The following is a 27865-nucleotide window of genomic DNA, read 5'->3' as shown; positions in this document are numbered from 1 at the left end:
CTAAGGGCTGGGGCTGTAGCTTACAGGGCTCTCTTGCCTTTCCTTTATCCCAAAGAAGGGAGGAGAGCTGAAACCTCGCGCCAGAGGACGGGAACAGCTTCTGTAGCTCTGCGAGCAAATAGCAGCTCTGGGGGCCAGAAGCGAGTCGCAGATAGGAACAATGGGGAGGGAGTCTGGAGCTGAGCATTAAATATACGGCCAAGCAATTCAGTCTCACTGGGGGGGGGGGGGGGGGGGGGACAGAGAGAGGAGGGGGAGGAGAAGGAGGGGGAGGGGGAGGAGGAGGAGATCAAGACTCTCCAAAGCTGGGACTGTGCGATGAAGGCCACAACTGGAAAATGCCTGCTGCCAGGGTGCTGTCGAATCTCTGACCCTACGGAAACCTCAAGGCAGAAACGAGTCTGTTTTCTGGGTCCTGTGCAGGAAGCCTTTTGCTGGGTGGCCCCCAACTTTGTGAAAAGCGGGCTTTGGCTGAGAGCACGCGGGAGGTAACTGGGCGGGAAGTTCCCTGAGGAGAGACAAAGCTTTTCATCCCTAGGAGAAAGGCTCGGAGGCCGGAGGGCGCAGCTGGGCTCAAAGAAATCTGATTGATTTGTATTCTAGAGTTTGGAGCAAAAGCAACCCCAGACAAGCCCGGCTTACACACAGCCCCGGAAGGAGGGTCCGTCCCGGTGAACTCTGGGAAGAGGTGTTGCTTCCCGCACCTTTTGTTCCCCTTGGGGGCTTTTCTTTCCCGAGGGAAAGAGAAAGAAAAATGCCCCCCCCCCCCATCATAGGCAGAAATGGAGACGAAGGACTGATTTGAGAAGAAGAGCCGGACTGCCCAATAGGCGGGGGCGGGCGACGCAGAAGAACTGATTCCCCTGACTGGAATCCTTTACCCTCTACCCCGCGTACTATCAGAAATACACCCCACCCCACCCCGGTCACGTGTTAGCTTGACCGTGACTAGTCCTGTCTGCTCTCCCTTCTGCCAGGTCAAGCGTAAGTGCGCCTGCCGGAATCTGGGGCATCTGCCTGCTTCGTGCCACAACCAGATGTCCTTGGCTCCGCCCGAAGCATTGGCAGGAGCCCTGCGGAGTCTTCCTGCCCTCTTGTAACTCCGTGTGGCATCGGGGCTAAAACCGCCAGAGAAGCGCCTGGATCCTCTCTGAATTCAGCCGCTTCTCAGCCAGAAGAGCCTGCCTGGTCAACTGGCAGATACGGAGGCCGCGGACAATCGGGACAGGGTTTAGGACGAACTAAAAAGGTGGTTTTAGACGTCTCTGACGGCAGATTCAATAAGAGGGACAATGTGGGCACTGACTGGCCAATGGGAGCGTTTACCCTTTAAAGTGTGACCAGATGCTCCCTGTCCACCTGAAGGGTCGAAGACGAGCATCTCCTAAATTGTTTCCGATCCACTTCGGACTGTCTACGCATCCTCTGACCGTTCTGTGTCTTTCTGGTTGTACTTTCGTAAGAACTCCTCCCTCCGTCTCACTCACACACACACACACACACACCCTCCCATAATATGGAATAATTACAAGGCTAAGGACCATTTGACCCACTTTGCTACCATAAAAAGATTTAAGTCACATAGTTAACAGATATCTCAAGCTGAGATTATGAATCCAAACATTCAAGGGTTTTATTTGACTGTTAATTCACACATCACCCTATTTGCCAATTTGGAATATTTACCCCAAATAGCTTCCAACATATTCATATTTAAAAGTTTGTTTTCTTTTGACATGTCTTCCTACAAAGTGAATCCTAGAATACAGTTCAGCATTTACACTTCTGATCTTTATTAGGTCATCTGTGAATGTTGATTCCAATGATGTTGATATTTTAATTTTTTTATAATTTTTAACATGAGATGTAAATAGTTGAGGCAGTGTCTCAGAGAGGTTCTCCTTTAAAAGACATGTTCTTTTCTTGTTTTGTTTTATTTTGTTTTGTTTTTTATAAAACCCTACCTTCCATCTTGGATATGACTTGCCCAGGGTCACACAACTAGGAAGTTTTTGAGGCCATATTGGAACCTAAGGCCTTCCATCTCTAGGCCTGGCTCTCCATCTACTGAGGTGCCTAGGTACCCTCTTCTTCTCTTGTTTAGAAATCTATGGCCTCCAAAAAGCAAGCTTTTCTCAATTTTGCCTTCACATATATAATCCTTTAATCTCACAAAACATGGACCCAAAAGAGTAATCAAATATGTATATGGTTATAGATGGATTATGTTAAGAAAGTATCTACTAGGCAAATCAATAAGCAATTTTCAGTTTTAAGTTGTATATGGAAAGGATTTTAATTTTAATTATACCTTCACACCTAAGGCTTAAGATTAAAACCCTATGTGGTGGAGAGAATTTTACATTTAACATTTCTTTTATTTCTAAGAAGTTTTTGTAGAAAAAGAAATATCAGTGGAATGGTTTCTATTTAACTTAAGCTAGATGATTGAATAGATAGATATAAAAAATTATCAGTTCCAATTTCTTTTTCATTGTTATCAAAATCCTATCAGCAAATGTTTTTCTTCCTCTTGATATTACACTTCAGCATATTATATTTAGTGTTTGTTTCTTTTCCACCTGAATACAGAACATTGTGTATGCACCATAAACCAACAACTTACAATATTAAAAAAATAAATGCCATTTCTTATCACTTAGTATCAACTATTCATCTATTCTTCTTTCAGATTTTTGGCTAAGTATCAATAAATTCAAAGAGAAACAGAAAATTCCCTTCAAGTCCAAAACCGAACAAAAAGATTACCAGAATCTCTGGGCACCCCGTGGAAGAAAGCTCCAGACCGGGAAGCCAGGATGGGCTTGAGGGAATAGGCCAGAAGCTAACAGTTCCCTTACTGGGGATTCCAGGGAATTCCCAGGGAACCCAGAGATCTGAATAAGAACACTGATGCCTTCCAATACTTTGAGCAGAGGCAAAATGAGAGAAGGGACTAGCAAAAGCCCAGAAATCAAGTTTAAGATCAAACAGGATCCAGTCACATATTTAAAAGAGTTCAGGAAGGAGGTTTGAATTGACATTGAAATCAAGTATTAAATCAAAAACTGAGGTTGTAAATATTACTAAACAGAAGAAAACACCAAAAAAGATGCATTTTTATGGGTCAAGAGAAAAGGAAAACTCAGAAGAAAGTAATTCCATACATATATGGTCTATATACCTAAATCAGAGGAAGACAAAGCAGAAAAAAATATATAGACAAATAGCCCTGCTGATGAGTGATACAATAATATTAAATAAAATATTAGCAAATAAGTGTCAGAAAAAATGATAAAAAGACTAGGTCCCAGGAATATAAGCTTGGTTCAATATAAAGGAAATTATCAACATAATAGATAACAATGATAAAAATAATAAAAATCACATGATTATCAATAAATGCAGAAAATTTTTTGACAAATTCTAACTTTATTTCTGCTTTAAAAACACTAGAAATCATTGGAATAGAGAAGAATCATTTCACACACAAAAAAGTTCAAAGTAGACAGAAAGAGACCTATAAAAATATTTATGGAAGCACACCTTGTAGTAGCAAAGAATTGGAAATAGAAAAGTAATTATATTCTATTAATATAATGATATACTACTCCACTTTTAAAAGTAAAAGGATGGCTTCAGAGAAACCTGAGAAGGTCTTTGCGTATGTGAACTGATATAAAGTTAAGTGAACAGACCTAAGATAAAATATGTGTACAATAACATCATAAAGAAGAATGAGTGTGAAAGAATGGAGAATTATGATTAATATAAGCATCAACTGTGATTCCAGAGAACTAATGATGAAGCATGTTACCCGCCTTCTGATAGATACTTGGGTAATTCAGTATACAGGATATGCCATACATTTTCTGACACCAGTGGGGAAAAATTTTTTTTTTGCAAAATTATATTACAATTGTTACAAGGGCTTCGTTTTCCTCTTTCCTATTTTTTTTTCCAAAAATCTAGTGAAGAGAAGATTGGGAGGAGAGAAATAAGGTAAAAGAAGAGTTAGAGGAGATAGAGGGAAAGAGAGAGACAGACAGATAAAGTGACAAAGAAACAGAGAGAGATTTAAAAATTTTTTTTAATTAAAAAAAAAACTTATTTTAAATACTTGGAATTTGCCAGAAAGGCCAAAGAAGGAGCACGTACAAACAGGACAACTTTGAAAGATTAAATTTATGTGCTCAAACATAAAAATGAGTTGTAGATAAGATCTAAAATTTCATATACAAACCTCTATTTTTACATGGGAAAGTCCATTATTTGACATTTGCCAAATTAAGAGTAAAAAATCAAGAGTATAAATAAAGCACTGTTCAAAATTCATGAAAGGAAACAGAAGATATTTCAGAAGAAAAGAAACAGAAAACCAGCTCTTGAACTAGTGGACTGAGTTTATTCTATATTTCAAAATAAACAAGCTATATAATGAAGACAGGTGGTTTCATATGCCTTCCTTTTATGTTCTTTGTATATTAAAGTGTTTGTATTTGTTAGCATTTTTCTATGCTCAAGTTAGCAAACAATTAAGAATTTACAAAATCAGGAAGTATTTTTGAGCACCAGGTAAGTCTCAGATACTTGTGCTGGTATTTCAAGGAATTAGCTAAAAATGTTTTTAGAAGACAATTCAAGAATAGTGCTGCCCTTTCTGTCTTGTAATTTCAAGAATCAATTCATGAGGATGAGTTCGATTTTTTTCATTTCAAAATCACATTACACTTGGTATCCTTTTTTAAATATTTCTGAGGCAGGAAAATGTCAACATTTACATTTTAAAATTAACTAAAGCATATATGTGTCTTTAGGCCATAAAACACATCTTTATTGGGACTATATTTCAAACATTTGGCTTCATCTCCACAAAATTATGTCTTCCCTTTAATTTTAGGTCAAATATGCAAGTTTTCCCTGAAATGTGTAGGCAAACATAACAAGTATGATGTAAAACATTCTTCAGTATAGTCAGATAATAGGGAAACAGATTAAACTCAAAGCATTATCATTTCTTGTGGTTTACATTCTTTAAAAAAAAGTCTTTTCATCTGACTTTCAAAGCCAACATTTATATATAAAAGAGCAAAGCACTCAGTTTAAATTAAAAACTTACATTTCTCCTATTGTATGAATTTTATTGCTATAAAGTTACCAAAGAGGGCAAAGAAATTACTATAACTAAATGCAATATGTCAATTCTTATTCTTATAATTCTTATAAATATAATATGTCAAGTTCTTCAACAGGGGATACTAAAAATATCTTAAAATATTCATTACAAAATGTAATATTGAAGCATTGGGACTTAATTCTATTATAAGTGTTATATTTAAGCAAACGCTTGGTTTATTTCATAGAACATAAAAAGAAATAGAATGCATTTGAGATCATCTATTATTCTGAGATAATTGAGACTCTATTTCCCAATTTTAAAGTGGCCATAATTTCACTTTTGCTCATTTTAGTTCATATAAGTAAAGCTCCAGTTATCAGTCTGAGTTCTTTTTTCTCTAGTACCTAGTTAGCAAAATCACCTCATTATTCAGGAAATCGAATAAATATTTGCATTAAAAATATCTGTCTGTAGAAATGAGCTATTTTCTTTGACCAGGTGACAAGTATTCATTTATCAGAACTGTTGGAGCTTTTAAGCCATGGATGAACACACAGATATATGATATAGAAATATGTTATGATTAGCATATCAACAATGCAGAATTCTGTACAAATGTAAAACATGTATGCTAAAACATATGTAGTACAATATGGAAAATAGTCTGCCTTTCAGAAGCACCTATCTAAATGTATGCTAGTAAAACAAACAGAGCAGCCTTTTTACAAAGGTATTTGCTTAAATAAAGAATCTACATAGCAGCAAATTTGATAGACGCCCTGTTGCATGCCTTAGTTTTGTCTCTGGGGATAATTTTGTATGAAACTCTAATTTTGTGCCTGGTTCTGCTTCAAAATGTCTCTCAAGATTTCCAAAGCATATTTTCTATACAGCAAATGCTACCCAGAAGCCATTTAAAAGAAGACAGTCAACAATTTTCCATGATCAGAAGGTGGGCACAGAGCACTTGTGAAGGAATGGCCACTTCAAGGAAATTCAAGTCACTGAATTATTCAAAAGCCATTTATTCTACTTGTAGGGAACAGCCACGACTGACTCGTGAAAATGGAAAGAAAAAGGGAACACCTTCCTGTGGGCGGCTGAACTTTTCCCATCTTTGAGAAATCAAAAGGACAACCAAGGCATGAAAGCCTGGTGGTCGCTTTCTCAAGAATGCCTTGCTTTGGTCAGATTCGCTAGCTACAGGGAAGTCCTAGGAGCTGACCTGCCTAGACTAGGCTCGTGGAAGTCTAAAAAGCGGCAGTTCACAAGTTATTGGTCCCCAGAATACACCTGGTGTCCCCTGAAAGCTAACTTCACATAACGTTCTTTAATGGCCTAATAGAGCAGAGACAATCAAAGGAATGCTTCTACTCCTCTTCAGGAGCAGTGCTAGAAAAAGTACTCCCGGACCATCTGCCATTCTTACAAATTACAAGAAGACCCAACTAATGATGGGGTTTTTCTTTTTGCATCTCTGCAGCTATTTCTAGACAAACTGTCCATTTTTCGGAGATTAACCATTAATTAGGACCTTAGAGAAAACAAACAAATTCACCTTGACCTTTTATAGCAAGCTAATGCATTCCATAAACACAGGCTCCCTTTCTTCTGTGCTCAGATCCTGATTTGGTGGCTTTTCCCTTGTGGTGCGTGGGTGAGAAAAGAAAAGTCATGGGAACCACTGAAAACCTATACTCAAATATGCTGCTCCGTGCTTGATGGCTTTCAGGAGTGTAAAACTAACGCAACTTCTAAGAGTCAGGCCAGACTTGGTGCTTGATCTTTACAACTTCCACCATGTATCTCTCTACCTGTTATCTCTGTGGAAACACACCCAAAGAGAATATAGTCTCCCCAGAGCATCGCCGCAGAGCCATTACTGCCAGAAGCGTCACAAATATGTGGCTCTAAATAAAACCTATGCATTGTTTGCAAAGAACTCCATTTTCTTCATGAGCATCCCTGAAACCTATTTTGCAAATATACAAATACACACACACACACACACACACACACACACGCACACATCTATATTCTATTCAAAGAAGCCATCAGCCCCGAGATCTCCCCAAGTCAAGCCAATATCTCAGGTTCTAATTCTGCCATGTAGTCTACTGAAAGGCTTTGGATTGTTGAACATGACAATGTTATTCAAAACAGCCCCCCAGTAAGCATTTATAAGAACGGTTTTCTTTTACTCAGCCTGTTACTTCTTTCCAGGTTAGTTCAGCTTCTAGTCTGATCAAGATCCAAGTTGTACAAAAGGAGAGTTAAAGAAAGTGACATTTCAAAGGTGCTGCGAAATCGAGCTTTGCCAAAGGGCTCCATGGGCCTGGCTGGTTAATTAAAACCCCCGATTTTTTTCTGAGTTTGAAGTTTTTAAACGTGGCTGCGGATGGTCGGAGTAGGAAAAAGGAAATTTACCAGGCAGTACAAAGGAAATCTTGTTGTCCTCTATTGTGGCAGTGGGGGTGTTACCCAATCCGAACTTATCTAGGTTGATAAAGGAAATCAGAAGCAGAGCCACAAGCAAAAAGGTCCTGCCCAGCCCAAAGGTCCCCAGGCTTACCTTGATGGTGCTGGCCATAGTGCATTCAAGTTTATTGATCGCTAACTATTGATAATAATAATTATTGCTTCTCTCTGACCAGAAAGTAGTTTTGATGAGGTTGTTTAAAGCGGATGAGATTGTGCTAAGTCTGGGAAATGAAGTCAGCCAATGGCAGGAAGAGGTTTCTATTGGTCCTGGCTACATGACTCGAAGAAACAGGATATTTGGGAGCACAGAGATAAGAGACCCTAAAAACAATGTTGTTTTTCTTGATGACATGCAGCCAAGATTTGTTTTTTTTCCCCTAATTAAAAAGAAGTGTCAACTGCTTGTGACTAAGAGCTGGGGCAGGTGGGGCTGGCTGGCCCATTCTGCCCCGGAGCAGGATGCAGGTGATGGTCCCGCTGGGCCACTGGACATGGCCACACAAATGTCTGCCAACAGGACCATTGGGTACTGGCGGTCCCGTCTTCCCAAGCCTCCCGCTCTAGGAGACAAGCTTTCCTGGCCAGCTCGTTTTCTCAGGAAAGGAAGCTGTCCAGCAAAGGCACTTAGCAGAGCCACGAGTGGTTAGGAAGAGAGGATTCACTTTCCACTCTCTGGCCAAGGCTCCAGAGTGCTTTGGTGTCCATTTTGCTTGGTCTCCTTCAGCTCGAGAAAGAGAACAACGCAGGAAGCATTTCTGCCTTTTTATCCACTTACTACAAACCCAAAGATCCACTCCGAAGGTCACTCCACGTATCCACTGGCCCTCGGAGCGCTGCTGTTAGGCAGAAAGCCTGGGCCAGCCCTGGGGCTCTGACCCAATCATTCAGCACCCCTTTGGGAAGCTCCCTCCCTGACTTCAGTCACTTTGGTGGGCTTTCTTCTCCCGCTAACAACAACAGCAACAACGACAATAGAGCCTGCTTTCGCGGTCACACAATGACTACAGACAGGCCCATGACTTGGAGAATTTCCTCCATAACTTTTATTACTCACTTTCAGGAAATGACATAGTCTGGCACTCACATTCTGCCTAGGCCGGCTACAGGAAAGTTACACAAGTGAAAAGGTGTGGCCCGAAGAGAACACAATAGAGCCAAATCCCGAAAGAGGACCAGCTCACTGGCCAGAGCTCTGGGCTCTCCATACCTCTCCATGCGCATGACAGCTCTTGCCTCCCTGAACTCGACCCTTTGCTCTCGGTCTGTCTTAGCACAAACAAGCAAACAACCCCCCAAACCCGAGTTCAGGTCCGCCCCGCCAGCAAAGACGGCGACGTCTGAAATGACTTCTTTCTGCGTGAAAATCAGAGCTGACCGCTTAGAGCACTTGTATGTGGTGGGAATGGCGACTTCCTCTCCTTTCATCTCCAAACAATGAGGCATGGGCAGCGGATTCGAAATGCATTTTCCCTGCGTCGTCTACACACTGGGCGCTGTTTTCAGGGGTGATTTCCACCAGGACCTCTAGTTTTTCTGCTCCCATTAAGAGAAGCAGTTCGCCCTGCTACGATTTTACTCGACGCAATTTTAGAAATGGTCCGATAATGAGGAAAAAGAGACAAAAGAAAATTCTCCCGACCCTCGGTTTGTTCATCACTCAGCATAGTCTAGGTCTCTATAGGAAAAAGCAGCCAGGGGTTGATTTCCATTGCATTGTTCTCGTCTCCGAGAACCCGCCATTCTTCCTTTTTCCTGGCTCAAACGTAAGACAACCAAAGTGTAAATATCCACATGCAGAGTTTTTTCTGAATCAATGAAAATTGTACAAGACCAAAAAATCTAAAAAGTTATTTCCTTGGAAATATTTGTAAGTCTAAAAATAGTTCACGTGCCCAATTCCTTTTCTATCCAAACCATAAAATTCATCATGAATTTTGTGAAAATGCTCACAAGTATAAAATTGATTGAAATTGATCAATCAAGAGAGAGGGAAGAAATGAGGAAAGGGGGAGAGAGAGAGAGAGAGAGACAGAGACAGAGATAGAGACAGAGAGGATGAAGAGAGAAGAGGGAGGGAGGAAGAATAGGAGAAGGAAGCAGAAAAAGAGCAAGAGGAGGAGAAGGAAGGAAGGAAGGAAGGAAGGAAGGAAGGAAGGAAGGAAGGAAGGAAGGAAGGAAGGAAGGAAGGAAGGAAGGAAGGAAGGAAGGAAGGAAGGTAGGAAGGGAGGGAGGGAGGGAAGAAGAAAGGGAGGGAGGGAGGAAGAAAGGAAGGTAGGAAGGGAGGGAGGGAGAGAGTATATTTGCCAGGACAAACTTTTAAATGTTTGTAACCTTATAATCTTCCAAAAGTTTCAGTCATGTTGAATTCTTCATGACCCCATTTGGAACCAACAGGGTTAAGTTTCTTGCCCAGGGTCACACAACTAAGAAGTCTGAGGCTGGATTTGAGATAAAAAAGATGAGTTTCCTAACTGCAGTCTCCACGCTATCAACTGCCTCAATAGCTCCCAAATATATGGGTCGATATAAAAAACAGGGGTTCCAAGGATTTCTTTTTATTTTTTGGAGGAAGAGAGAAGAAAAAGGAATGATAGAGGAGATGAAAACAGGGGAGCCATTTTCATGACAGTGTTCAATGGGGATTAAGGCTGGGGTGAACTAGAAAGAACCAAACCACTTTTTCCTAGTCAAAATCCCTACTGATAAAAAAAAAAGGTCAATTTTTTTCTCAGGAATTGAGAAAACCATTGAAGTGTTTGATTCCTTCCAGCCTCTGTACATCTACCTTTATATGAAGATAGTTTCTCCCTTCTTTAAGTAGGTTTAAAACGGCTGGATTTAGCTTTGAAAGAATCTTACTCTTGAAATTATGAACAATAATAATTGCTTCATGATGGGCATCTATATGGTAATTGCATACAGAGGTTGCTGAAGTGGAGGAACCCAGTAATTAGTTTGATATAACATGGGGTTCCTAGCTGTGATGATGTGAAAGACACAATATTTTTCTTTTCTTTTTGCTTTTTCAAATATATTTCTTCAATTACATATAAAACATTTTAACATTCATATTTAAAATTTTTGAGTTCAAAATTTCTTCATTCTCTCCTTCTCCTCACCCCTCCTTGAGATGACAAACAGTTTAATATATGCATGTACAGTAGATTGTGGGGGGAAAACACAGTCCAAAAAGAAGACAAAGAAAAATAAAGCTTTTTTAAGAGGATATTTCAATCTGTATTTGAACTACATTAATTTTTCCTCTGGAGTTCTTTCTTTCATCATGAGTCTCAGAATTATCTTAGATCCTTGTATTGCTGAGAATAGCTAAGTTATGCACAGTTGATTATCTTTCCTTTTTTAAAACCTCTAGTACTGCTACTTCCAGGTCAAAAAGTATGCACAATTTTATAGCCTTTTGGACATAGTTCCAAATTTCTCTGCGAAAAGGTTGGATAAATTCATAAGTCGACCAACAGCAGTGTCCCAAGTTTTCCACATCCCCTCCAACATTTGTGATTTACCTTTTCTGTTTTGTCAGCCAATCTGATAGGTATGAAGTGGTGTTTCAGAGTTGTTTTAATTTGCATTTTCCTCATAAATATTAATTTAGAGGAGTGCTAGCTCAGTATCTCAGAAGATGAAAGCCAGGCCAGGAGATGGAAAGGGCTGACTTCAAATCTGGCCTCAGAAATTTCCTTGCTGTGTGACCCTGGGCAAGTCATTTGGCCTAACCCTTATAGCTCTTCTGGCTTGGAACCAAAATTTACTATTGATTCTAAAACAGAAGATAGATAAAGACTGTTTGTTTTTAATAGTAATTCAGAGGGGTTTTTTTTCATTTCTCTATAAATAGTTTTGATTTCTGCTTTTGAGAACTGCCTGTTCTTACCCTTTGATTATTTATCAATTGAAGAATGTACCTTCTGTTCTTATTACTTTGACACAATTCTCTCTATATTTGAGAAATGAGGCCTTTGTCAGAGAAATTTGCTGTACAATTTTGATGTCTTATAGAGTCATTATCTTCAATTTACTAAGTTCTAATTTTTAAAAAATTATTTTCTCTCATGAATTACTTTTTAAGAAATTCTCCTCAGTAGATGTTTGTGCCTCTTTTGCCATTTGGCCTACTCTTTTTTAAAGATATTATTTTCTTCAGTATTTTTGTGTCTCCTTTAGCTGTTGATTCTTTCTCATGATTTTCCTTCATCACCTTCATTTATTTTCCCTATTTTCCCTCCATCTTTTTTATTGATTTTTCAAATCTTTTTTGAGCTCTTCTAGATCCTGTGACCAGTTTATGTTTTTCTTTGAGGCTTTGTGTATAGATGCTTTGATTTATTCATCTTCTGAGTTTGTGTTTTGATCTTCCTTGTCACCAAAATAACTTTCTATCATCAAGTTCTTTTTTTTGTTTTTTGCTCATTTTAAAAACCTATTTTGTTGCTTTTACCTTTATGTTAAAGTTGGGCAGTTTCTGGGGTGGAGGAGGCACTATTTCAAGCTCCAGTTTTTTCATGTTACTGTTTTCAGAGTTAGATCTTGGAGTCTGCAAACTTTCAGTTCTTCCAAAGTGGACTGATCTAAGGAGAGGTGTTTTTACTGCTCTGTTTGCCTGTGCTCTGGTCTGTGATGGCCACAAGCACACTTTTCCAACTCAGAATTATAACCGGGATTCTTGCTCCTGTTAGTGCTCCTCCTAATTCTGGAAATTCAATGAGAAATTGAGTATGGATAATGTAATGGAGTCCTGCTACCAGTTGCAGCAAAGGTTCTCCTATAATTTCCTTCTGATTAGTTGTCCAACCCCCTTACTGTCTTTGGATTGAGAGCTCCAGAAGCTGCTTCTGCTGTTGCCAATTTAATTGCCCCCAAACCCTGCTGCCAAGTTTCCTGGCCCAGATCTTCCCTGTGTTGTCCTGCCCTGGGTTGGAATTCACTCTATCCTCTATCTTTCCTGCTGACCTTCCAAGCTGTCATTAGATTAAAAAGATGTTTCATCCCAGCATTTTGTTGCTTTTTCTACTAAAGAATTAATTTTGAGGCATTATTTTCACATTGTTCAGAGGGGAATTTGGCAGAGCTCAAGAAAATCCCTGCCTTTACTCGGTCATCTCATCAGTAAATTTTACAGGTTTCTAAATAACAGAAAGAAGTAATCCATATGAATCAAGATTCCTTTAGGTTAAAGGGATCCTTGCTAGAGCAGTTTGTGATGTGTTTCAGAACAAAAATGTCTTTGGGTTAAGGGTGGGGACGGAGAGATCAAGGGAAAGTCACAGCTTGGGAACGCTGTCTAGTAGAAAGAGAATCTGAGCATCTCATTTAGCAGCTGTGGTAAAAGGAATTCTGGAGAATTTGTCTTTTGTTCATTTATTTCCATTTCAATCCTAAATATCCAGGCCTTTCATATACTAACGACTTAATTCTTGGTTTTGATCCTCTCATTTCAGAACATCCCCTCACTGGATTGTTCTGGGGTTTGGTAAACAAGACCCTACTTTTAAGCTGAACTTTTTGGTACCTGCACTAGGCATGCTAGGACTGCTATGGACTATCGCATCCTGAGCTAGGTTTCTCTCAACAACATGAAAATCACTGAGTTTTAAGAAAGTATATGTAGTGCTTAGAGTGATGCTGTTCATTAAGGAAAGAAAACCTGTATTCAAATTCTGACACTTCCTAGCTGTCTGACCATCGGCAGCTCACTTAGAGTTGATGAACTTTAGGTTGTGTGAGTTGGTAGAGAGATCTTTTTCATTGCAGTTTTTTCTTAATACAACAGAGAGAATGAATTGGATATTCCTTGTCAGGCCTTGCGTGATTCAACTGGGTAAAAGCAGGAAATGAGACGCCCAGGTGATTTGACATTTCACATAGCCATAATGAATGTGTTTCCAAGGAGCCTCCATACTCCAGATAGTTGAAGTCCGTTCACACGAATAGTCTTTTGCCTGAGCTCACTTTGAGGTCTGACAACCAGGCAGCACCTGACAGTGCCTAAAGATCTGTATATCGATTTCCTATTCAAGCCACCAAGAACTTATGTAGGCAGTCCAAGGCCGTAATCCTCAAAGCTAATGAAGACCAAGGATGGTTCCTATGGTCAAATCAAATTGGGATGGCACTTGAGTTTCTGGCAGTAGAGAAGAAACTCTCCTAGTCCCTCAGGGTGCCCTAGCACCTGACGGCAGGGGTCCAGTCTGGCAGTGGAAGAAAAGGCCAGAGCCATATGCGTTACAGATAGCTGAAGTATTCATTTGAACATTTTCAGAAAATTACACGAATAATCTATCTGCTGAATAATAAATCAAAATGAAGATCCAGAGGACACTTAGTTCTTTACCTGGATTCTTATTTCTTTTAATTTTTTAATGAATGTATGTTGTTTACAAAACTGAACAGAACAAAGGTTCTCTAAATAAAGTGTTATAATCAAATCAATATGCTCTATTTATGCCAGCTTTGACCTATATCAGTCATAGAATTTGAAACTACTCCCCAAAGCCATTAAACTGTGTCTATCTTTTGACTGAGTGATAGCACTACTAAGTCTATCCCTGAAAGAAAGTAAAGAATGAGGAAAAGAATCTGCGTGCACAAAAATATTTATAGCAGTTCGTTTCATGGTGTCAAAGAAACTGAAGCAGTTCTGAAGGGTAGAACAAGTTATGGCAATTAGGGAAGACTTGTATGAATTATTGGAAAGTCAAGGAACTGAACCAGGAGAACAATTGATGCAATAACAATGCTGTAAAGACAAACAACTCTGAAAGACTTGGGAACTCTGACCAGCAAAATGTAGTAGTTCCAGAAGACTCAAGATGAAATCTGCTATCTACTTCCAAATAGAAAGGTAACAAGTTCAGAATGCATAAATGTGTTTATGTATGTATATATATAATATGTGTGTGTGTATGTGTGTGTGTGTGTGTGTACACATATGTGTGTGACATTGCTAATATGGGAATTTGTTTTGTCTGAATATTATCAGAATAATATGAAGATATGTATTGATAAGTTAGCTTTATAGAGAAGCAATTTGGAATCTGTCTCAAGAGCTACAGAAGAACTAACTGGTGCAGAAGATTCTGTGGAATGTTAGAATGTTAGAACTGAGACCAACTAAAACTTCTTGTTCATTGCTCTCTGGATGCTGGGAGACTGACTGGCTGCTTTTCTGCTCTCTGCTCTCTGCTTTGGAGTTTGAGGGAAAGAAAGATAAATCCTGGAGTGCCGGTGTTTTCCTCGTACCAGTTTGGGAGAACACTACGATCTGAATTCAGTGATAGTTTCACTGCTTCTGGGGAATCATCATCTCTAAGAAGACAACAGAAGATTCTGTCTTTTCTCTAGGCTCCAAGTTTGACAAGGCTTCAGTCAGCTTGCCCTTGTCGTTTTTTATAATTTGGAAACATTAAGAACCATATATAATTTCTTATAAGGATATTAGTGTTAGATTATTGTGGTTAGAAGAATTTGAGGTTAGTTAGAAATAGGAAGATTTAATGTAGCCTGGGAGACTTCATGCAAAGTCAGCTGGGTTTGGGGTCTTTCAGTAGAATCCCTTAGAGACAGGAAATCCTTTTATATGCTTTTACAAATACTATAATCTTAATCAATAGTTTACTTTTATAGATAATAGTCCCCATAGCATTTCCTTGTGCAAAGGCCCAGAGGTGAAAGTCAGCTAGGCTTCTCCTCTCAACAGCAACTTCAGGATACTTATGGAATTCAATTACCAAAAGTATCTAACAGTTTATATACCATTGTAACAGTCTGGTGAGTTTCAGCAGGAACTAAAGAACCTGACAAATCTTGTTTTAGGATTTAGCTGTCATCCACTCAAAGGCAGGTAAACCTCCATTGAGAAATTCAAAATCAGAATTCTCCCTGCAGTACCAGTGAACAGATCTCTAGGTGGTGCCATAAGGCCAAAGCCAGTAATAGCCTACTTGCAGTTTGCAGAACTACCCCATAGGACAAAATGTTTTGTTTTGAAATGGCTTTTCTGTCACCACTATTTCTATCAGTTATCCCCTTGTAGATCCAAGGGTTGTTGTCTTATGGATATTTAATGCTTATACTGTCTATGACAATCCAGGAAGCAATCTCTTATATACCAGTAGGGATACTGTGAATCTTAAAACTACTCAGACTGTACCTTAGAAGATTTTGTCTAGCTATTCCCCATTTTTAACAATAGAGGTACTTGATCAGGAATGTATTGAGAACTTTTAAAATTACTCCACCCTACTCAGACAGTGCCTTAGGGGAAGATAAAGTTGCAAACTCCTGATTAAACAATGAAAAGTCCCCAATTCATACTTATAGTAAAGCTAGAACCTTAAGCTAGGTTTATTTTTAGATCTAATACAAAAAGGTGCTAAGTACCTGTAAAGGTTAAATTAATTACTAAAAGGTCAAGCAACTTACAAAAGGCAAGCTTAGCAAAAGAGGTGTGAAGTACTCAGAGGATTTAATATAACCAGAGAAGGTGAGAACCAAAGAAGGTGAAAACTAAGAATGGTCAGTCCTGGAAAAAAAAAAGTCTACTGTGATTGGTAGATGTGAAAATTTAGGGGAGGTAACATAAGAGGAAATTTCTTTAAAAGGAGAATTCAGTTCAGGTAATAGAGTTTTTGGATGGGAAGTTAGTTGGAATTAGTTGTAGTTCAGATTGAAAGAACCCAGCTTGGAGACAATCTTGTGGTGAGTGATAAAGACTGACTCACTCTCTCTCCTTTTCTACTGCTTGGCTACTCTCTCTCTCTCTCAATCTCTCTCTCTCTCTCTCTCTCTCTCTCTCTCTCTCTCTCTCTCTCTCTCTCTCTCTCCCTTTCCCTTAATTCCTTCATTTATATTAATTAAAATCTCCATAAATTCCCAGCTGACTTGGATATTTTTCATATTTGGGAAATTCCCATGGCGACCACTTATTTTAGATTTTAAACACTAAAATTATCCTTACAATTTGGCCAAAACCTTTACTGTAGTTTGTCACTTACACTTTTTAACATTCACAGTTTTGGCAACCACATTTTGGCGGTTTACAATACTGATGATTTTGTCTGTGGACATACTTTTAAATATTGTTGGGGCTTTCTTCAGATACTAGAAAGTAATTATCAAGAAAAATATACAAAACAATGAATTGAAATTGAGAGTGACTTACATGGAAAACTAACTAGAATGGTAACTCAATATGAAGAGTGAGCTAAGGCACATGGGGCTACTAAATTAGATAGAGAAACTGAGTCATTAGGAAACAATCCAGCATATGTGTTCTCACTAAAGGAGGGGCCAGTAATCACTCCAGACAATGAGATCCTCAGTGTCAGGTGTCACAAGAACTTCACTCAAGCTGATCTCAACTTTTTCAAGGCAAACACACCTACCTTTGATGACAAATCAATGGCCATCATCAAACAATTTTTAAATGATAATCAAATTTGATTTAAAAAGCTGCTGGGAAAATTGGAAAACAGTATGGGAGAGATTGGGTTTGGATCAACATCTCACACCCTACACCAAGATAAACTCAGAATGGGTGAATGACTTGAATATAAAGAGGGAAACTATAAGTAAATTAGGTGAACACAGAATAGCATACATGTCAGATATTTGGGAAAGGAAAGATTTTTAAACCAAGCAAGAGTTAGAAAAAAACCATAAAATGTAAAATAAATCATTTTGATTACATCAAATTAAAAAGTTTCTATACAAACAAAATCAATGCAACCAAAATTAGAAGAGAAGCATCAAATTGGGAAACAATCTTCATAACAAATAATTCTGACAAAGGTCTAATTACTCAAATTTACAAAGAGCTAAATCAATTGTACAAAAAATCAAGCTATTCTCTAATTGATGGGCAAGGGACATGAATAGGCAATTCTCAGTTAATGAAATCAAAACTATTAATAAGCACAGAAAAAGTGTTCTAAATCTCTTATAATCAGAGAGATGCAAATCAAAATAACTGAGGTTTCACCTCACACCTAGCAGATTGGCTAACATGACAGCAAAGGAAAGTAATGAATGCTGGAGGGGATGTGGCAAAGTTGGGACATTAATGCATTGCTGGTGGAGTTGTGGATTGATCCAACCCTTCTGGAGGGCAATTTGGAACTATGCCCAAAGGGTGCTAAAACACTGTCTGCCCTTTGATCCAGCCATAGCACTGCTGGGTTTGTACCCCAAAGAGATAATAAGGAAAAAGACATGTACAAGAATATTCATAGCTACACTCTTTGTGGTGGCAAAAAAAAATTAGAAAATGAGGGGCATCTTCCATTGGGGAATGGCTGCAGAAGTTGTGGTATATGTGGGTGATGGAATACTATTGTGCTCAAAGGAATAATAAAGTGGAGGAATTCCATGGGGACTGGAACAACCTCCAGGAAGTGATGCAGTGCAAAAGGAGCAGAACCAGGAGAACATTGTACACAGAGACTGATACACTGTGGCACAATCAAATGTAACAAACTTCTCCATTAGTGTCAATGCAGTGATTCTGAACAACTCAGAGGGATTTACGAGAAAGAATACTATCCACATTCAGAAGACAAACGGTGGGAGTAGAAACACTGAAGAAAACAACTGCTTGATTACATGGGTTGAGAGGGATATGATTGGGGATGTAAACTCTAAATGATCATCCTAGTGCAAACATCAACAACATGGAAATGGGTTTTGATCAAGGACACATGTAAAATTAAGTGGAATTGTGCATCGGCTATGGGAAGGGGTGGGAGAAAGGGAGGGGAAGAATATGATTCTTGTAACCAAATAAAATTTTCAAAAATAAAAATAATTTTTAAAAATATAATCAAACTCTATGATCCAACATACTTAGACTTCAACATTCTTTGGACAAAGAGGAAGAATCAAAAGATAATTGAGGACATCAACAAGGACTCCAGATTAGCCAACTGCCCCCCCTCCTCACCAAGATCCTGGGTGGCAAAATAATTCTGTTTCCAGTTACAGTGACTTAATTACAGCTTGGGAAGCAATCGTGCAAACTATGAAGGACCATTCCAAGAGGCCAGTGACCTGGTCTAAATTTGAGAGACTGAGACAGGAAGTGGGAGAGACCCCCATCCACTTTCCTGGACAGGGTAATTGACAGTGCAGAAAAATGGGTTGGACTAGACATATGTAGAGGAAGGAATATAAATCACATCCGTAGACAATTTGTCAAGAACTTGTGCCCTGCAGTCAGGAATTTTTTTAGGAGCAGCTGCCCAAATTGGGATTTGATGAATCTCAATGAAATATGCTATGTTGCTTCATATATTTACCAGAATGAAAGAGACAGGAAATCTGAACACAAAAATTATATAATAGACAACTTGACTAAAGAAATAAGAAATCTAAATAAAAAGTTAACATCAAGTGAAGTGCAGGCCAAAACTGTGGCTGCATTGAGAAGTTATAGGCCATCCAGAAATAGTTACAACCTTAGACCATACAGACAAACCTCCAGATGTTATTTTTGTGACAAACTCAGTCACCTGATGAGATAATGCTGATTTAGGGGACGATTTTTTGGCCAAAACTTCAGGGGAAACTGAGGCAATCATTTTAATTGTTTCAATGGATTGAGGTAGAATGGTTATGGGAATTATGGGTTTAACAACAGATACAATAATGGGTTTAGTAATGCATTCCAGTATGGAAGATCAAATTACCCTAATCACTTTGATACTGGATGCTACCATAGTGTACAACAAACCCCAGACTTAGCAACTATGCAAGATTACATCATGACAGGTGCTTGCCCAAAGTATTCCTAGTGGCTGGTGGAAATTCCCAAAAGTTAGATATGCCAGAGGGTACAGCTAGATTATGAAGGTGTGCAAAGGTCAGTGTAGTTAAAGATTTGGAAAATGGGAACAATGGAATAGAAATGTATACTGGCAGAGAGAGTTTGGAAACCTGTTAAACTAGTATAAAAGAAGTCAATAAGGAATTAATGAGTGGAGGACAAGAACAAGAGTTGAGTTTTCCTGATCCAACAGTATTAGTGCCAATAATACCAGTGCCTTCCCTTGATAATAGCACAGAACCCTATGTAACCCTGAAGGTAGGAGTCCAAAATTATGATTGTTTTCTTGACACTGGTGCAGCAAAATCTGTGTTGTACAAGCCCCCAGAAGAGTGTTAAGCAATGGGTACAATGGAAGTTGTGGGCATGACAGGGAAACCACAAATTGTGAAAAAAAAACTGCAACCAAGAATGGTATCACTAGGACCTCTTTTTTCCTGATGCCTAACTCCCCAATGAACCTGGTGGGAAGGGACCTTTTGTGTAAACTCAGGGCAATGACTGTGTGTACCATTACTGGAGACATTTCACTAGAAGAATCTCTAAATCTATTTCCAGTGTTGTTTCTGGAGGGGGAAGGAAATCATATCTACAAATACCAGAAGATACCCCTGAAGGGTTATGAACTATTAGTTCTACAGATGTTGGCTTATTAAAATCAGCAGTCCCTGTTAAGGTTGTAACTAAAGAAAGTCCACTACATACATTCCACAATACCCACTGAGCAAAGAAGCTATCAAAAGCATCACCCCAATAATTGAGTCTTTATTACAACAAAGAATAATAAGACCCTGCATCTCTGAGTGTAATACCTCAATTTTACCTGTAAAGAAATGCAAGTTAGATGCAAATGGAAGAGTAGTCTATCAATTTATGCAAGATCTAAGAGTTGTAAATGACCATGTTGTGAAGAAATACCCAGTTGTACCAAGTCCTACTACTATAGTATCATCAATACCAAGTCATGCAAAATATTTTACCATGGTTGACTTATGTTCTGCTTTCTTCTCTATACCAATACACAAGGACTCACAGAAGATATCTGAATTCCCATGGCAAGGAAATCAATATTCCTGGTCCCAGGTGCCCCAGGATTACTCTGAAAGTCCTTCCTTATTTTTCCAAATCTTAAATAAGGATTTAGCTAATATAAATTTCAAGGACAGTAGGCTGACACACTTTGTAGATGATCTGCTTCTAGCTTCACCATCAGCAAAAGTGTACTAGCATGATAGTAAAAATCTTTTGTGTGAACTATACAAGAGGGGACACAAGATATCAAAAGCCAAAGTGCAATGGTGTCTACTTCATGTAGAATACCTTGGGTTTGTGCTGTCTGAGGGGTCCAGAAGCATTTCCCAAAAGAGAGTAGCAGACATACAGAAGTTGAATGCTCCTAAGACAAATGGTAGCTCAGAGCAATCTTAGGAACCACAGGTTTTTGCAGACAATGAATTCCTAATTATTGTGAAATTACCAAACCACTGACGCTTCTAACAAGAGACACTGAGAAAGAGTCACTGAAATTAAAACCAGAGCATTTGCAGGCCATTGCAAAGTTAAAGGAGGCAATTTTATTAGCCCTTGCTCTAGGTATCCCTGTATATTACAAGCCATTCTCATTCTATGTCCACAAGTGCAAGGGAGTAGCTTCAGGAGTCTTGATGCAGAGTTTAGGACCAAATCAATGTTCTGCAGCTTATTATTCTTGCCAGCTAGACCCAACAGCTGCAGGAACAGCACCATGCTTAAGGGGGGTGGCAGCAACAGCATTGCTAGTTACCAGAGCTGCAGATCTTGTGTAGGGATGCCCATTAACAGTTTTTGTTCACGTGAAATTGAGGCACTTTTATTAAAATACAGAACACGGGCATTTTCAGACCAACACCTAGCTAGATAAGAAATACTCTTATTGGGGAGTGAACACATAACACTGAAGAGATGTATTACCTTGAACCCAGCCACATTGTTGCCTGATTTGCCAACACAGGGAGAGTCATTTCATGATTGTGAGACTGTAGTGTAATTGGCAGAAAAACCCTGAGAAAATATATCAAACACATCCCTGGACAACCCTGACCTGATCTTATTCACTGATGGTTAATCATTTATGAGGGATAGAATAAGATTCACAGGTGCAGCTGTAGTGAATGAATTTGAAACTCTATGGTTTGCTTCACTTCCTAAGAATCTAAGTGCTCAGGGTGCAGAATTGATAGCTCTCAAACACACATGTGAGCTCACAAAGGACAAAAGAGCTAACATTTACACTGACTCCAAATATGCATTTGGAATTTGTCACATGGTCGGTTCCCTATGGCTTCAGAGAAGATTTCTAACATCTAGTGGGAGAATAATTGCTCATGAAGAAATCTTTTGGGAATTAGTTAGCTCTCCAGTTACCAAGAGAGTTGGCAGTGATTCACTGCAAAGTACATTCTCAAGGACAGGATTTAATTGCCAGAGAGAATCACTGCTGCACTATATGGAGCACAATATGCACCTGTTTGCATTATGAATCTCTCTCTGCTATAGACACTGTGGATCTAAAACAATCTTACACAGACAAAGATTCAGAAATGGAAACAGAATTTTGGAGCTAGAAAAGAGAATGGGGTCTGGATAGTGTCAGTAGGAAACCTATTCTTCCAAGAGCATTTTACTCTCATATCTGTTAGGCTATACATACTGAGGGTCATTATGGGACACAAGCAATAGCTGATACTGTTAAAAGAACTTGGATCACTCCTGGAATTACTACTGTGGCAAATAAGGTGTGCTCAGCTTGTTCTATATGTCAACAACTCAATCAGAGTATATTTAAACAGAAAGCTTTGGGAGCTCATCCACTAGCATACACACTATTTGAACACCTGCAAATAGACTATATAAACATGCTCAAAGTAGTAAATTATAAATTTTGCTTAGTGATAGTGGACCAATTAACTCAGTGACCTGAAGTTTTTCCATCTAGTAAGAACACAGCAAGCTTTGTAGCAAAGATACTGTTAAGAGAAATAATTCCTAGATTTGGATTGCCACAACAGATAGATTCAGACAAAGGAAGTCATTTTACAGACTCAATATTTAGTTTAAAATATTTATTAGACATCTAGTTCTCAGTATATGAAAAGTATTTTGGGAATATGAGTCTAGAGGTCAGCAGAAAGTCTGGGTCAGGAAAGGTAGATTTGAAAATCATCTGCATAGAAGTGATAATTAAATCCTTCTGAGCTGATAAAATCACCAAGTGATATAATGGTGAGGGAGAAGAAATGAAGGCCTAGGAACTCTAAGGGACATCTCTCGTTAGATAGTATGATATGGGACAACATCTAGCAAAGGAGACAAAGAAGGAGAGCTCAAATAAGTAAAAGTAAAATCAGAAAGAATGATTAACAATGTTAAAAGCTTCAGAGAGGCTGAAGGCAATGTGGACTGAAAAAAAGGCCTTTGTGTCTGACCACTAAAAGATCATTAGTAAGTTTGGAGAGAACAGTTTGGTGGAAGCCAGATTTTAAGAGGGTAAGAAAACAATGAAAGGAAACAAAGTGGATGCACCCATTGTGGATGATCTGTTGAGTTTATCTACAAAGTGGAGAAGAGATATAGGACAATAGCTAGCAGGATAGAAGAATCAAGTGGGTGATTTTTTAGGGATGTGGGAGACAGGAGAAAGTTTTTAGGCTACAGGAAACAAGCCAGTAAACAGAGAGGGACTGAAAATAAGTAAGGTAAGGATAAAAGAGGGGGCAATCTGTTGAAGCAAAAAGAACAGAATAAATTGTTTAATGAGTAAAAAAGTTAACCTTTATAAGGAAAAAAGCCGTGAAGTGAGAGGACATAGCAGTAATAGGAGATGAGGAAAAGGAGGGAAAAAGGTGTTCATGATGAATGAACTTATTTTTTCCTATAAATATGAGTCAAGGTTCTCAACTGAGAGAGTTGTGAGGAAGGTTTCAGAAAAGGCTTGAGGAGAGATGATAAGGTTCGGAAGATCTGCTATACAGAATGAGATGGTGAGTTGATAAGGCAGGAGAAAGGATGAGTATAGTTAAGATTGCCTGATGGCAGCAAGAGCCCAGTTGAGGTTGTGTGACATAATTCTGTAATGGACTCAGTGCAGAATGTCTGCATGGTTTTCTACACCTTTGTCCAACAGTACAATGTGTTGGAGAGAAAGTAACAAATGGTAGGAGTGATTTAAGACTGAGGTTTGGCTGGGTGTAATATGACAAGGGATGTAATATGACAAGATTAATGAGAGAAAGATAGGATGGCATTGAATTGATTCATCAAAGGATCAAGATGGAGAGAAGAGGCAAGAGTGAGTAGTGCAGGGGAGATGGTCTGGGAAAGACGTGGAAGGTCAATAGATTGGAGGTCCCAGTAGGAATGAAGAATGGTGTTTTGTAAGAAAAGGTGCAAGGAGAGATAAAAGTTAAGAGATTATGTGGGGTTTCAGAATTCTGGAACACAGAAGTGGGGCATTTGTGGGTGGTGACAAGATCACAGGCATAACCATATTTGTTTATTGCTGAGGTCGGGTGGAAGAGTAGGTCCTGGATAAGTTAAGGGACCGAGGTATTTTAGGGACAACAGGACTCTTCCGTTCTAGGATTTACTCAAGATTCTCTTGCTGCTGTTCTAGTTTCTACCAGCACACTCTCTTGTTCTCAGCCTAAACATTTTGTAGTAGCAAGAAAATAAACTGAGCTCTGCCCTGTCGCTACCGTGTAAAGGAGGAGGCAGAGATGTATGAAAACATAAGTATGCTCCTCAGCAATGCTCAGGCATAGGACTAATGAAAATGGGGAAATGGGGCAGAGTACCAGCAAGTTTGGACTGCTTTAGCGAATGTGAAGGAAAAGAAGCTGCCATTCATCTGTGGTCAGTCATGAACTCTCAGCGGCCATTTGGAGTGTAGCAGGATATAAAATATGTGCACAAAAATCATCAGCATTTCTATGTATCCCCACCAAAGCCTATAAGAAGAGATAGTAAGATATATTCAGTTTAAAATAACTAGATAATAGAGTATACCTGAACGTATACCTGCTGTGACAAACCCAGGAACTACGTGAACATCATTATAAAATACTTTCTATACAAATAAAGTTAGATTGTTTGTGGGTGGGTTGAGCCAATATAATAAAAATTACAATTCTACCTAATTAAACTACTTATTCAGTACCATTACAATTAATTACCAAAAAAATATTTATAGACCTAGGAAAAACAATAACAAATTTCATTTGGAAGAATAAAAGGTCAAGAATATCAAAGGAATAATAGTGCCAGATCTTAAACTGTTTATAATATATAAATATCAAAAATATCTGATACTTGCTAAACAGACATAGAATGGTGAATCAATGGAATAGAATAGATATATAATACACACTAGTAAATTATTATAGTAATCTTGTGTTTGATAAATGTAAATACTTGATTTTTGGAAATGAGAATTCATTATTTGGCAAAAATTGTTGAGAAAACTGGGCAGTAGTCTGACAGAAAGTAGGTAGAGACAGATAACTTATACCAGATGGATACATGACATAAAGGGAAATATTATTAGTTAATTAGAACTAGGAACATATATACATACATGGATAAGAGAAGAATTAATATATAAACAAGAGATAGAAAACATTAGATGTAAAATGAATAATTTTGAATCTATTAAATTAAATAGTTAAGGTAGCTATGATTAGATTAAAAATTAGAGAGGAAATTTCAAGACAGCTTCTCAGAGAAAGGCCTTTGTCAAACTGATGCAAATGTGAGTCATTCTCTAGTTCATAGATAATCATATGAACAGGCAGGTTTTAGAAGATATCAAAGCAATATGTAGTCATTGAAGAAAATTCTCTAAATCATTACTGATTCAAGAAGAATGAATTAAAACAACTTTGAGATAACATCACACTCCTTTCAGATTGACTAAAATATTTGAAGGGGAAAATAACAAATGTTGGAAGGGATATGGAAAACTTGGAACCATACTGGTAGAACCATGAACTGATTCAACCATTTTGGAGATCAATCCAGAATTATGTCCAAAGAATTATAAAACTGTATATACCCTTTGACCCAGCAACATCATTATTAGGTCTCTTTCCCAAGATGACAAGGGAAAAAAAGGTAAAAAATCTAAATGCTCAAAATCTTTATAGCAGCAAAGAACTGAAGATGGAGGGAATGCCCATAATTTGAGGAATGACTAAATAAACTGTGGTAAATGTGGTGGAATACTGCTACAATATTAAAAAGTAAATGATGAGCAGGCTTATTTTAGGAAAACATGGAAAGATTTACCTGAAATGATGAATACTGTTATTGTTCAAACTAAAGCTTGTATTGATAAGCTAAAGCTGTTATAACTATAAATGAACTGATGTTGGAACAGAGAATTGATAGTTGGTTGATAATGCCAAACTGTTATGGTAAACCAATTTGTAGACGGTGGATGGAAGACCAGAAACAGTTGCATCCAACCCTTATCTATTTGTTCTATAGTAGAGGTAGGGAGAGGAAATAGAGGAATAGAAACTAGGAGTTGGGAATAGGATAGGAAATCTCTTAACCTTACTCTAAAATCTCTAGATAACCCCCCCAAAAAAACTGCTTTCTTTGCAGTGTCTTCTTATCTACAGAGTAGACCTCCTTAAACTATTCTCACTAAACTAAGATTAAATTCTGCCTTTCTGCCCTATGCTAAATGAAGGACCTTAACTTTATGATATGCTCCTTAATTCATCTATGAAAACCCAACAGCTGCCTGAAGCCAACTATCAGGTATAATGGTCAGAATCTCTTGGCAGAGAGTCTCTGACTCAGGTCTTCCTTCCAAGTCAAAGAGAACTAGAGCCCCTTCTGATAGCTCCTCTCCCTCCTCAGCTTCTTATGTGTTCATCAACCTTCTCAAAGGTAACCATCTCCAATAACAAAACAGATCTGCTTGTATGACAGAATGATCCACAACCTGCTCCCAAGGAAGTCAGAAAGACTGGACCCTGAACTCACAGAATTTTCTCTTTTATGAGAGATCTCTTAAAGAGCCAGAAGCAAGATCTGTCTGCTCTGTCTCTTAAAGGAGACAGTGTGATATTAATAAAACTTCCTCTGATCTAAGACTTCTGCTTCTAACAAAATAAATGAAATTAAGAAGTTCTTCATAACAAAACTGAAATGAGCAGATTAACAGCATACATATTAACATATTAACAGCAATATCATTCAAAGAATAACTGGGTGATTAAGCTATTCTTTTTTTCTTTTTTTTAATTTTATTTAGTCAATTTAGAACATTATTCCTTGGTTACAAGAATCATATTCTTTCCCTCCCCTCTCCCTGCCCTTCCCATAGCCAACACACAATTCCATTGGGTTTTACATGTGTCCTTGATTAGAACCTTATTTCCATGTTGTTGTTGTTTGCACTGGGATGTTCATTTAGAGTCTCCATCCCCAGCCATGCCCCCTCGACCCATGTGATCAAGCAGTTGTCTTTCTTCTACTCCCACAATTTATCCTCTGGATGTGGATAATGTTCTTTCTCATAGATCCCTCCAGGTTGTTCAGGATCACTGCATTGCCACTAATGGAGAAGTCCATTGCATTTGATTGTACCACAGTGTATCAGTCTCTGAGTATAATGTTCTCCTGGTTCTGCTCCTTTAGCTCTGCATTACTTCCTGGAGGTCTTTCCAGTCTCCATGGAATTCCTCCACTTTATTATTCCTTTGAGCACAATAGTATTCCATCACCAACAGATACCACACTTTGTTCAGCCATTCCCCAATCGAAGGGCATCCCCTCATTTTCCAATCTTTTGCCACCACAAAGAATGTAGCTATGAATATTCTTGTACAGGTCTTTTTCCTTATGATCTCTTCAGGGTGCAAACCCAGCAGTGCTATGGCTGGATCAAAGGGCAGACAGTCTTTTAGCACCCTTTGGGCATAGTTCCAAATTGCTTTCCAGAATGGTTGGATCAATTCACAACTCCACCAGCAATGCATTAGTGTCCCTACTTTGCCACATCCCCTCCAGCATTCATTACTTTCCTTTGCTGTCATGTTAGCCAGTCTGCTAGGTGTGAGGTGATACCTCAGAGTTGTTTTGATTTGCATCTCTCTGATTATCAGAGATTTAGAACACTTTTTCATGTGTTTATTAATAGTTTTGATTTCTTTATCTGAAAATTGCCTATTCATGTCCCTTGCCCATCAATTGGAGAAGAGCTTGATTTTTTGTACAATTGATTTAGCTCTTCATATGATTAAGCTATTCTTAAGAAATAATTTACAATTTAAATAAGATAGGTCTCTGAGCAGAACACATCCAAAAAAAAATATAATAAATAACATAAGAAAAGAGGTGGATCATTTAGTTGAGAGCAGACAGAACAAGAAGGGAATGTA

General features: G+C 38.5%; 1 protein-coding gene across 4 annotated transcripts in view; it reads right to left on the bottom strand.

Moving 5' to 3' along the window:
• ERG (ETS transcription factor ERG) overlaps positions 1-27865 on the bottom strand; it is a 175031-nt gene that overhangs the window by 116577 nt on the left and 30589 nt on the right. The window contains exon 1 of one of the 4 annotated variants that reach the window (XM_007493096.3): positions 7692-9210. The exons of 1 other annotated variant lie outside the window; for it this stretch is intronic. In XM_007493096.3, coding sequence (XP_007493158.1) covers positions 7692-7709 — 18 coding nt within the window. In that variant the 5' untranslated portion in view covers positions 7710-9210. Of the gene's footprint in view, positions 1-7691; positions 9211-27865 lie in introns of those variants that run through there. 2 more of the 4 variants (XM_007493095.3, XM_056825972.1) reach the window with 2 other exon arrangements.

This window comes from Monodelphis domestica, chromosome 4, assembly GCF_027887165.1.
Source record: "Monodelphis domestica isolate mMonDom1 chromosome 4, mMonDom1.pri, whole genome shotgun sequence".
In the NCBI taxonomy this organism is placed as follows: domain Eukaryota; kingdom Metazoa; phylum Chordata; class Mammalia; order Didelphimorphia; family Didelphidae; genus Monodelphis; species Monodelphis domestica.
The sequence above is the reverse complement of the archived record's forward strand: the minus strand, read 5'-3'. Positions and strand labels throughout refer to the sequence as shown.